Consider the following 9960-nt stretch of genomic DNA (forward strand, 5'->3'; position numbering starts at 1 on the left):
TGCTACGGCCGGCTGAAGCTCCCGCCTACCGCCTGAGACCCCGCTGTGTGGATCTTACCTCGGTCGACCTGACCTGCATCGACAGATTTGGGGTCGTGTCGCAGTCAGCCGGGGCAATGCACCGAGGCCATTGCCCTTTTGTTTTATAACTATGACCTGCGGCCGCTGAATACCCAACGGCCTGAGCCTACCTTCTTCAACCTCAATCCTCCATCACCTCGCGTCTCTTGCAAGCAAGCCTTCTTCCTTCTACCATCATTATGTCGGCTAAGATTCCAGCTCTCGTACGTTTCCCCAACCCCCTCCAATTGGATCGATCCATACGCTGCCAACAGCGAGAACTAACAAGGCACACTCCCAGGTCGTGGATCGCGTGAGCGACAAGGCGAAGCAAGCCTTGGATATCGTTGCCAAGTTCGTGGAAGAAGAGTGCATTCCCGCCGACCCGGTTCTCGAAGCCCAGATTGGCTCGGGCGACTCGAGATGGGACCACCACCCACCGATTGTGGACGACCTGAAGGCGAAGGCTAGGAAGCTTGGTCTGTGGAACATGTTCCTCCCCAAGGGCCACTACAAGGAGTCTCCCGGATACACCAACCTGGAATACGGACTCATGGCAGAGTGGCTGGGCAAGTCCAGGGTGGCTTCGGAAGCCGTCAACTGCGCAGCCCCCGACACCGGCAACATGGAAGTGCTGGCCAAATACGGCAACGAGGCCCAGAAGGCCAAATGGTTGAAGCCTTTGATGGAGGGACAGATTCGGTCGGCCTTCCTCATGACTGAACCAGATGTCGCGTCGTCGGATGCTACCAACATTCAGCTTCACATGAAGCGGGAGGGTAACGAATACGTCTTGAATGGCTCGGTACGTCCAAGCGTCAACCATTCTACTGCCGACAACACTGTGCTAACTACATCTTCACAGAAATGGTGGTCCAGTGGCGCTGGAGACCCCCGATGCAGTGTCTACATTGTTATGGGCAAGTCTGACCCTGGCCACAAGGACCCTTACCAACAGCAGTCTGTCATTCTGGTGCCTGCCAACACACCCGGTATCACGATTCACAGGATGCTGTCGGTCTATGGCTACGACGACGCGCCGCACGGACATGGTCATATAAGCTTCAAGAACGTCAGAGTACCTGCCAGCAACATGGTGCTGGGCGAGGGCAAGGGCTTCGAGATCATCCAGGGACGTCTGGGACCTGGCCGCATTCACCACGCTATGCGCGCCATCGGAGCTGCGGAGCGCGCCCTCGAGTGGATGCTGATGAGAATCAACGACCCGAAGAAGACGCCGTTCAAGAAGCAGCTGAGAGAGCATGGTGTAATTCTCGAGTGGGTCGCCAAGTCCAGGATCGAAATCGACGCGGCACGCTTAATCGTCTTGAACGCGGCCGTCAAGATGGATGATCTTGGCCCCAAAGCGACCCTCAAGGAGATTGCCGAGGCCAAGGTGCTCGTACCGCAAATGGCGCTGACTGTGATCGATCGCGCGGTGCAGGCCTTTGGCGGAGCGGGCGTCAGTCAGGATACGCCTCTGGCCAACATGTGGGCGCAGATCCGCACTCTGAGACTGGCAGACGGTCCGGACGAGGTGCATCTCCAGCAGATGGGACGAAACGAGAACAAGCGGGGCAAGGAGGTGACGCAGAAGATCGCGGGCCAGAAGGAGAAGACGGAGCAGCTGTTGAGCCAGTATGGCGTGAAAAGGCTCGAGCCGGGCATGAACATCAAGGCCCGGATGTAGGGCTGTTTCGGTACATAGCACGCCTGTCAATTGAGAGCATTATCCAGTCCGGGGGTTGCCATTCCAACGGCGGCGTAGCGCGGGGATGGCCGCGTGGGTGACGATGCATGCTGGCCTCGGAGCCGTGACTCACAGGGACATATAGCATTGGGTATATTGCAGTATAGGGTTTTGGAGAGTTGGGATGTGGGCGGGTTGGTAGGGCGACGCGAACGACGTGAACGACGTGAACGACATGAGCCCGGCAGTAGAATGTCCAAGTCCAAGTCCAAGTCCAGGTCTGGTAAGAAAAAGCAGGTGGATCCGGATCCCTGTTTCCAGCGGGGTACGTATCGGCGTTGTCCCTGGCAACCCGCGTAGCCGACCTCTATTTACATCCTCCATCGTCCCTAGCGCGGGAAAAAGTTGGAAGGGAAAGAGCCTTTCGTTTGGAACTGTTTGATGCCTATCATCATCGTCGTCCATTTTGCAAGGGAAGGTGTCCACTCTTGTTACAGTGCTTTATTTACTTCCCGCCAATGACCCAACCTCCAACCTGAATATACAAGTACCATTGACGAGCTCCTTGATAGGTACAAGAACAGCATCTGTCAGCCTTCGCACACATATAAAGATCTGCCCCGTTCCACCAGCAAAGCACCCGCCGCCGCCCCCCTCTGTATCTTGAACAAGACCACCATCGAACGCACACCACCTACCTGCTCGTATTATAGAACAACAGCCTCCAACACACGCAACCATGTCGTCTGCCAACGTCCTCTCTCCCAAGGATACCAACAACCACATTCGCGCAGTCCCCGCCATGGACGGTGCCAAGCCCGATGTTAAGAGCATGGAGTATCACCGCCAGGTGTTGCACAACAAGATGGAAGAGGAGAAGTAAGTCGCACAATGCCTCCCCCACCCACATCACCTGCGCTGTACGGCTTTGGACCCAAGGCATCCAGCTAACCTTCTCCGCGCCTACAGGAACAAGAAGACCTACATCTCCCCTTCGGACAACATCATGAGCCCATGTACCGCCAAGCTGAACGCTCTGCGCAATAAGCAGGTCGGCAAGTAAGTCTAGCACCTGCAGTTTGGTCACCCTTGACGACAAAAGTTGCTAACAATCATTCCAGGGCCAAACCCAAGTCTCTCTTCGCTCAAGCCTCTGCCCGCAAGCTCACGGACGAGAACGTGCTGGGTGCTAGCAGCCCCTCGGTCTCGTCCTCGTAGAAGAAGATCAATCACCACCGCCGGTCCCCTCGGCCCACTCTTCTTCGCTGACGACATTGCGAAGCATAGGGTGGTAGAGAGAGATAGGGCTGGCTGGCTGGAGTTTCCTTGCTTCTTTGGGGTTCACAGGAGTTTTTGTCGCAAGACCTGCGACGAGGCGTCATTCCTTTGTTTTGCCTTTTTTCCTTTCCATGATGACGACTATTACGATGCACAATAGGGGTGGGGGAACACACGTATCTTCCCCGGCACCCTATCTTCTTGTACTTGTATTCTAGGGTGGTCGGAGGGACAGGAGATATCACTCAGTATCTGGCGTTTAGGGGGTGATGATTCTTGCACACACAAGGTATAGGTTACATATACCTACTTCGGCAGGATAGCCATGCCATGAACAGAACAGAGATGATAACATCACAGACGCTCCCAACTGTGCTCCCGTTTCATCATGCGGGTAAAATTTTACGCTCTTTGTAGATATCCACAACTAACTGCCTGGCTAGTGTTGGCCATCGAAGCAACTACGCCTTGTAACCACTCACGATGTAAACAACATCTTCATCAGCCACCAGATGCGACAGCCCCACCCGCTGTGGAACATGCCGGGCGCTCGCTCCCCACACCAGGGCATACTTGTACGACTCCTTGAGTGTGCGATGGATACGATCGCAGACGTCCTCTATTGTGCTGTCCTTGCGCACGATCAGGGCCTCGCTGAAGTCTGGGTCGTCGCCCTTGCGCTTGGTGTAGATGCGGATGAGGGCGAGCTCCTTCCAGCACCGGTCAATGACGTCCTGGATGCCGAGGTCGTCCTCGCAGCTCATGACAACTGTGTGGGGTTCGCGCGCCAGCTTATCGAGGAAGTCGAGCGAGACGGAGTCGATCTTGTTGTAGACGTACAGGCACTTGATGTACTTGCGGTGGTCCTTCATGATTACGTCGATCAGGTGGTCGACCGTAGCCTCGTCGTCGCGGATCAGCACCTCGCAGTTCAGCATCTTGTAGTCCTTCAGGATGTTGTACACCATCTTCTCGTCGAGGTATTTGGGCGTCGCTTGGAAGTTGATCTTCATGCCGCCGGCTTTCTTCGGTTTGAGGTAGATGTTCCTGGTGAAGAGAGAAAAAGACACCCTTTTTGTTAGTATTTCCATTGACTGCAGTGTGCCTTTCTTTTGAACACGAGAGGGGAAACATCAGTATGTTTCATAAGACGTACGGCGGCTCCTGGTTCAGGCGGATGCCAACGGCCTCCAGCTCGGCTTCCAACAGCGCTCTCTGTTCGGCCTTCTTGGTCGCATCCAGCACCATCAAGATCAGATCGCTCGTCTTGGCCGCCGAGATGACCTGTCGCCCACGACCCTTGCCTTCGGCGGCGCCCTCGATGATACCCGGCAGATCAAGCAGCTGGATCTCGGCGCCGCCGTATTCGAGCACGCCCGGAATAGCTGTGAGCGTCGTGAAAGAGTATGATGCTACCTCGGACCGCGTCTTGGTCACCTTGGATAGGAATGTCGACTTCCCCACCGAGGGGAAGCCTACCAGCGCTATCCGGGCGTCACCACTCTTGCTCACATCGAATCCGGCGCCGCCTCCACCACCGGCACCGGGGCCGGGCTCGAGAAGCTGTGCGCGAAGTCGGGCGAGCTTTCTGTCGGGGACGTTCTGCGTTAGACAAGGTTCATTTGCGCCATGCTATCGTTTCATTTCGGATTCGACCAACTGAGGGAGGGTGTCTTTACCCTTTCAAAAGGCCAAGATGATATTCTAATTCAAGTCGTCAATATCGGGCTCGTTTGTGGCAAGTGGGTGGTCGCATTCACCTGTGGCCTTGTTCTCTAGACAATTATCCCCAGTCAGCAGATCGATTCTACAATGGCATACACTGGATGGAAGCTTACTTTGTGTCCTCCTCATCTCATCCTCAATCCTGCGCGCGCGCCGTGTTAGTTTGCAGGTTCAGCGCGGGGTAGATCCATCACACTCTCTTACTCCTTGATCTTCTCTGTGATGTTCACCATCTTGGTGGCTTAGCGACACGAGTCGCAGGAGCGCTTCAATGAGAAAATGACCGAAACAGAGCTAGCAAACTGATCACCGAGTCCTGATCCCTATTGCCGGGTCGAAATGTCAAGCCTCGTTTTCGCGAACGAGCGGGATGATGGATGACGGGCAGAATTGGACGTGGGGCATACAGTAATAATTTCACCGCTTTCCGGATCCGTCTGTACATGTCAAGCCATTCGTCCAACGACGCCGACCTACTGCTTGTTTATTTCGCAGGCAATCTACGCTCGGGTATACTCATTGGGTTCCTCTCTCAGTGCGGGTTGTCATACCGCAACACAGACATCAACATGCCAAACAACCGGTGATAATGAGGTCTATAGTGTGGCCCAATGTAGATGCTGTGCCGCAAAGGCGAGCACATCCATCTTACGACTTGGCTAACAAGCGTTTGCCGCAACCAAAACCCGTATAAACCGATTGCCCTAAGACAGGGCCACTATTGCAGCAATATCCAAGCAGGAGACCAAAAAGGCGTTCAGGATGTTCCCTTGGCTCGAGAGGCTGCTCTACGAGCTACCACCGCCAGACCCGGGGCTCATGAAGTCGATGCAGGTTCTTTGCCTAGGACCACGACACCCGGGTACAGTCTCGTCGCAACACACTTATCATCCTGGGATCCGATGCCGTCTTCCACGGGTACGAGGGCACGACACGTTTCCCGAAGCCCGGGTCACCATCAACACGCGCGAGCTGAAGGCCTGGTACACCAGTTACCAGTCCACCTTACGAGTTTCTAGAAAAGGAGGTGCCTTAAGAGGGGTTTCCATCTGGTAACAACCCCAAGGACTTCGATATGCGGGTGGCCAAGCTGCTAGGGGATTGCCAGCGTCGAGCGGACAAGAACATGCTGATCGCTACTGCTTCTGTTGCCACATTGCTGTTTGCAGGTCTCCGAGTAGCCAGAGGGTTCAGACTTGTTCGAGCTTGAAAGCAGACGTAATGGGATAGTTGACAACAACTCGGTGTAGCCCCGATAGTTCATCCACAGGTAACAGCGACCAGGGCAACAAGTTGGCGGCCTGCAGTCAGCACTCCAAGTGTTGAAGGGGGCCGAGACGTTCCGATCCGCTTCTCGGTTTGAATTCCAATAGATGGACAGCTCTAGAGGTCCGGTAGCGGGCGCATTCACGAGCAGGAAGTAACTGGATTCAAATGGATGGATTCCACGGTATTGAGCGATACCGCACACATGGGGAAATATGAAATGCGACGGGCAGGGGCCGGTGTCGGAGCCGAGTTTTGGCACTCCTAAATACTTTTTCCCCCTGTAGGACAAAGCCGGGTACGGCAGTGTTCCGCGGGATGATGTCGCCGCCAAGGAAGAGTGGGAGTGAATCCGGCAGCGGAGGGAATGCAAGAGCTGGGAAGTTGACGGCTGCAAGTGGTTTGAAGCTGTTAGCAGACGATTTGCCATGTTGATTTGGTTCCTGAAACTCGGGCTCGACGAATCAGAAGCCGGTGATAAGAGCCTGGCTACCGGGCAGGGATGATGCCACGGGCGGCCTTCCACGCTAAAGGCCGCGACAGCCACGATTCTGCACGACCACCCGCGACCGCCCACGACCGCCCACGCTGCAATCAGCAATTCCGTCATGATGCCCGAACCAGGACGCTCTAATTCCGAGGGTCCAGGTCTTCAAGTCCTGGCAGGCCCCATTCGCCGTCTTAACTCTAGATGGTCGCTGCAAGTTAATCTGGTCACCTCTGAGATCTGCAGCAGCCTACCATCCGAACCCCCCCCATATGGTTCCCAGGGTGATAAATCGTGATTCATAGCATACGTCGTAGCCTCGCCGGGTTAGCCAGCGTTTCCGATAAGCACATGTCCTGACGCACCATGATGACTGATGTGTATCACTGATGAGACAAAGCGACTAGTCACCACTTGACCCCCAATACGCCATCGGCGTGCCCAACCAATTGATGGCAAGCGCCGGTTGAGGTCGACGCGAATAATCCCGTAACCCGCTTGATCCACGACGACTCTGGGGCTGTTGCCATTTACCCACCAAAAATCAGTTTTCGTGTGCTGGGGCTGCCATGTGGGAAGTCGTGAAAAGGTAGGGTTGAAGGCATGGAGAAGCCGCCGCAGTCGGACTTACCATCGCGGGTTTCTACAAATGGCAGTATAACCGCATTGTTACGATACGTATCCATCCGTGGTCAACGAAGTCGCTCTGACTTGCTTATAAAGCGCCCTGATCCCACTTCGAGCATCTTACTTCATCCCACCATTTCCTCTATTGCAACCCGATACCACCACTACTTGCCCTCTTGTCCACACCATCATCCCATACTCGAGAACACTTGAACATGTCGAACCTGCCCTCCGAGCCCGAGTTCGAGCAGGCCTACAAAGGGTGAGTCGGCCACCAAGCCATTGGGTCAAGTTTGAGAGTGTACCTAATCCGACTGGACATGAAGAGCTCGCGAGCAGTCTCGAGAACAGCTCTCTCTTCGAGAAGAACCCCGAGTACAAGACGGCCCTGAAGGTGGTGTCCATTCCGGAGCGGGTGATCCAGTTTCGTGTCGTTTGGGAGGACGACAACGGCGTTCTGCAAGTCAACAACGGCTACCGGGTCCAGTACAACTCGGCGTTAGGTCCCTACAAGGGCGGCTTGCGGTTCCACCCCACGGTGAACCTGTCCATGTGAGTACACGCCGATGGGTAGGGCCGAGCCTGAATCCAGCGCATCGCTGATATCACGAGTGCAGCCTCAAGTTCCTTGGTTTCGAGCAGATCTTCAAGAATGCGTTGACCGGGTTGAACATGGGCGGTGGCAAGGGAGGTGCCGACTTCGAGCCCAAGGGTAAGAGTGACAATGAGATACGCCGCTTCTGCGATTCTTTCATGCGTGAGTTGTGCAAGCACATCGGCGCTGAGACCGACGTTCCTGCTGGTGACATTGGCGTCGGCGGCCGAGAAGTCGGCTATCTGTTTGGCACCTACAAGAGGCAGCGGAACAAGTGGGAGGGTATGGTCACCGGCAAGGGCGGCAACTGGGGAGGCAGCTTGATCCGGCCCGAGGCCACGGGGTACGGCCTTGTCTACTATGTCGAGCAGATGTTGAAGTACGCCGGCAAGGGCAACTTCTCTGGAAAGAGAGTTGCCATCTCCGGGTCCGGTAACGTAGCCCAATATGCTGCGCTCAAGTGTATCGAACTTGGCGCTACCGTCGTTTCGCTTTCAGACTCGAAGGGCTCCCTCATTGCCGAGGGTGATGCTGGCTTCAAGCCCGAGGACGTCGAGGCGATCGCCGACATCAAGCTGGCCCGCCAGCCGCTGACGGCATATGAGCACAAGGGCGCGTTCAAATACATCGAGGGCGCTCGGCCCTGGGTCCATGTCGGCAAGGTAGACGTCGCCCTGCCATCTGCTACTCAAAACGAGGTCAGCGAGGACGAGGCCAAGACGCTCGTGTCCAACGGCTGTTTGTTCATTGCCGAGGGCTCCAACATGGGTTGCACACAGGAAGCCATCGATGTATTCGAGGCCGAAAGAAAGGAGAAGGGTGGCGAAGCCATCTGGTACGCCCCAGGCAAGGCGTCCAACTGCGGTGGGGTGGCCGTATCTGGCCTGGAGATGGCTCAGAACAGCCAGGTAAGCCTGTCCCCTAACTTCTACAAGCTTTGTGTGTGAGGGTAAGAGAGATACTGACTGCTCATCCTTTACTAGCGCATAAGCTGGACTCGCGAGGAGGTTGATGAGCGTCTCAAGCTCATCATGAAGGAGGCTTTCGAGAACGGCCTCAACACGGCGAAAGAGTATGTCGAAGCCAAGGAGGGCGAGCTTCCTAGCTTGGTGGCAGGCAGCAACATTGCTGGATTCGTCAAGGTCGTACAGGCGATGCATGACCAGGGAGACTGGTGGGAATCCATGTGAGTCGGGGATAGGGGGAGGGAGCATTGGCGAATCAGGGGTTCGGAAATCCAGGCAAAGGATTAGGCAGGAAGGCTATGAAAAGTGTTATTAGTTATTAGAAGATCAGGTGCGACGAATAGACAGATACCCTCTTTTCCAACTGGCTGTTGGTGACTTGCAGTTACCCTGTCGTATCGCGGTGGCATTGGTTGAGGCGCATGCACATAGGGTAGGGACTAATTCATCACGCCATGGGCACACTCGCTATACGTACGATGTTCAGCTCAGCAGTTCCAGCGTCGTAGCCCTACGGCATGGAACCTTTCATGTGATCCGACATCCATATATTGCATCGTCAACGTCGGCAGGATGACCACGGCCGACATGGCATTCGACAACCCACCTACCCGATTGGCGGGGCCAGGGCAGCCAAGCAAGCCAACCGTGTCAGACAATGGGTATCATTTCCCGGGGCCGTCTCTCGTTGGTGCCTGGCTCAGCGGAATGGCATGTCTTACCTAGGGCGTTGGTCAAGATTGCAACCAGCCCCCTGTTCAGCCCTGTCTAGTTTGCGTTCACAGTCATTGTCTTTGGTCCAATCGGTATGGGACGAGGACGTCTATGCCCGCGGAGGTGGCAGTGCTTAGATACGAGGAAGTTGGTATTTCTCCGATGGTGCTGATGCTGATGCTGATGCTGATGCTGATGCGGATGCGGATGACGATATGATCATGACGCTGCCTATTGGAGCAACCGCAAGTTGCGCCGAATCGTAGCCCATTTCAGAGCGGCTGTCCAATGGGAACAACTAATGACGCGATGCAAATACGACTGGCATGCAGGCGAATTCCGTCTGCAGCTCGGAGGCAGCGGCTGTGGAAGTGGAAGACTGACACATACATGCTATACTCTGCAGGCGTGCAAACTGCATACTGCATACTGCAAACCGCATGGCACTCGCGGTGCGCTTCGCCGGCAGTTGCTGAGGCTCGTGCCGGAAGTCCGCCCACGCAATCCTTCCCGGAAGTCCTGGCTGGCCTTGCAATTACTCGCGATCCACAAT

The 9960-nt window shown here is 55.4% G+C and overlaps 4 protein-coding genes across 4 annotated transcripts; 3 read left to right on the top strand and 1 right to left on the bottom strand.

Moving 5' to 3' along the window:
• Positions 1–260: 260 nt before the first annotated feature.
• PG998_007652 (uncharacterized protein) lies at positions 261–1750 on the top strand (the record flags this gene model as incomplete). The annotated part of the gene is made up of 3 exons (XM_066874468.1): positions 261–284; positions 362–865; positions 926–1750. The coding sequence occupies 3 exons, from the start codon at positions 261–263 to the stop codon at positions 1748–1750; spliced, it is 1353 nt and encodes a 450-aa protein (XP_066730413.1).
• A 739-nt stretch (positions 1751–2489) lies between these two features.
• Positions 2490–2968, top strand: PG998_007653 (uncharacterized protein; the record flags this gene model as incomplete). Its single annotated transcript, XM_066874469.1, has 3 exons — positions 2490–2629; positions 2720–2809; positions 2872–2968. The coding sequence occupies 3 exons, from the start codon at positions 2490–2492 to the stop codon at positions 2966–2968; spliced, it is 327 nt and encodes a 108-aa protein (XP_066730414.1).
• Positions 2969–3489: 521 nt separating this feature from the next.
• Positions 3490–4986, bottom strand: PG998_007654 (uncharacterized protein; the record flags this gene model as incomplete). Its single annotated transcript, XM_066874470.1, has 6 exons — positions 3490–4075; positions 4185–4616; positions 4708–4732; positions 4789–4803; positions 4867–4895; positions 4958–4986. The coding sequence occupies 6 exons, from the start codon at positions 4984–4986 to the stop codon at positions 3490–3492; spliced, it is 1116 nt and encodes a 371-aa protein (XP_066730415.1).
• Positions 4987–7348: 2362 nt separating this feature from the next.
• PG998_007655 (NADP-specific glutamate dehydrogenase) lies at positions 7349–8918 on the top strand (the record flags this gene model as incomplete). The annotated part of the gene is made up of 4 exons (XM_066874471.1): positions 7349–7395; positions 7473–7685; positions 7751–8636; positions 8712–8918. 4 exons carry the CDS (start codon positions 7349–7351, stop codon positions 8916–8918), a joined length of 1353 nt encoding a protein of 450 aa, XP_066730416.1.
• Between the last annotated feature and the right edge of the window lie 1042 nt (positions 8919–9960).

The sequence above is a fragment of the Apiospora kogelbergensis genome (genome assembly GCF_038363985.1).
Source record: "Apiospora kogelbergensis strain CBS 113332 chromosome Unknown utg000005l_segment0_segment0, whole genome shotgun sequence".
NCBI lineage: Eukaryota > Fungi > Ascomycota > Sordariomycetes > Amphisphaeriales > Apiosporaceae > Apiospora > Apiospora kogelbergensis.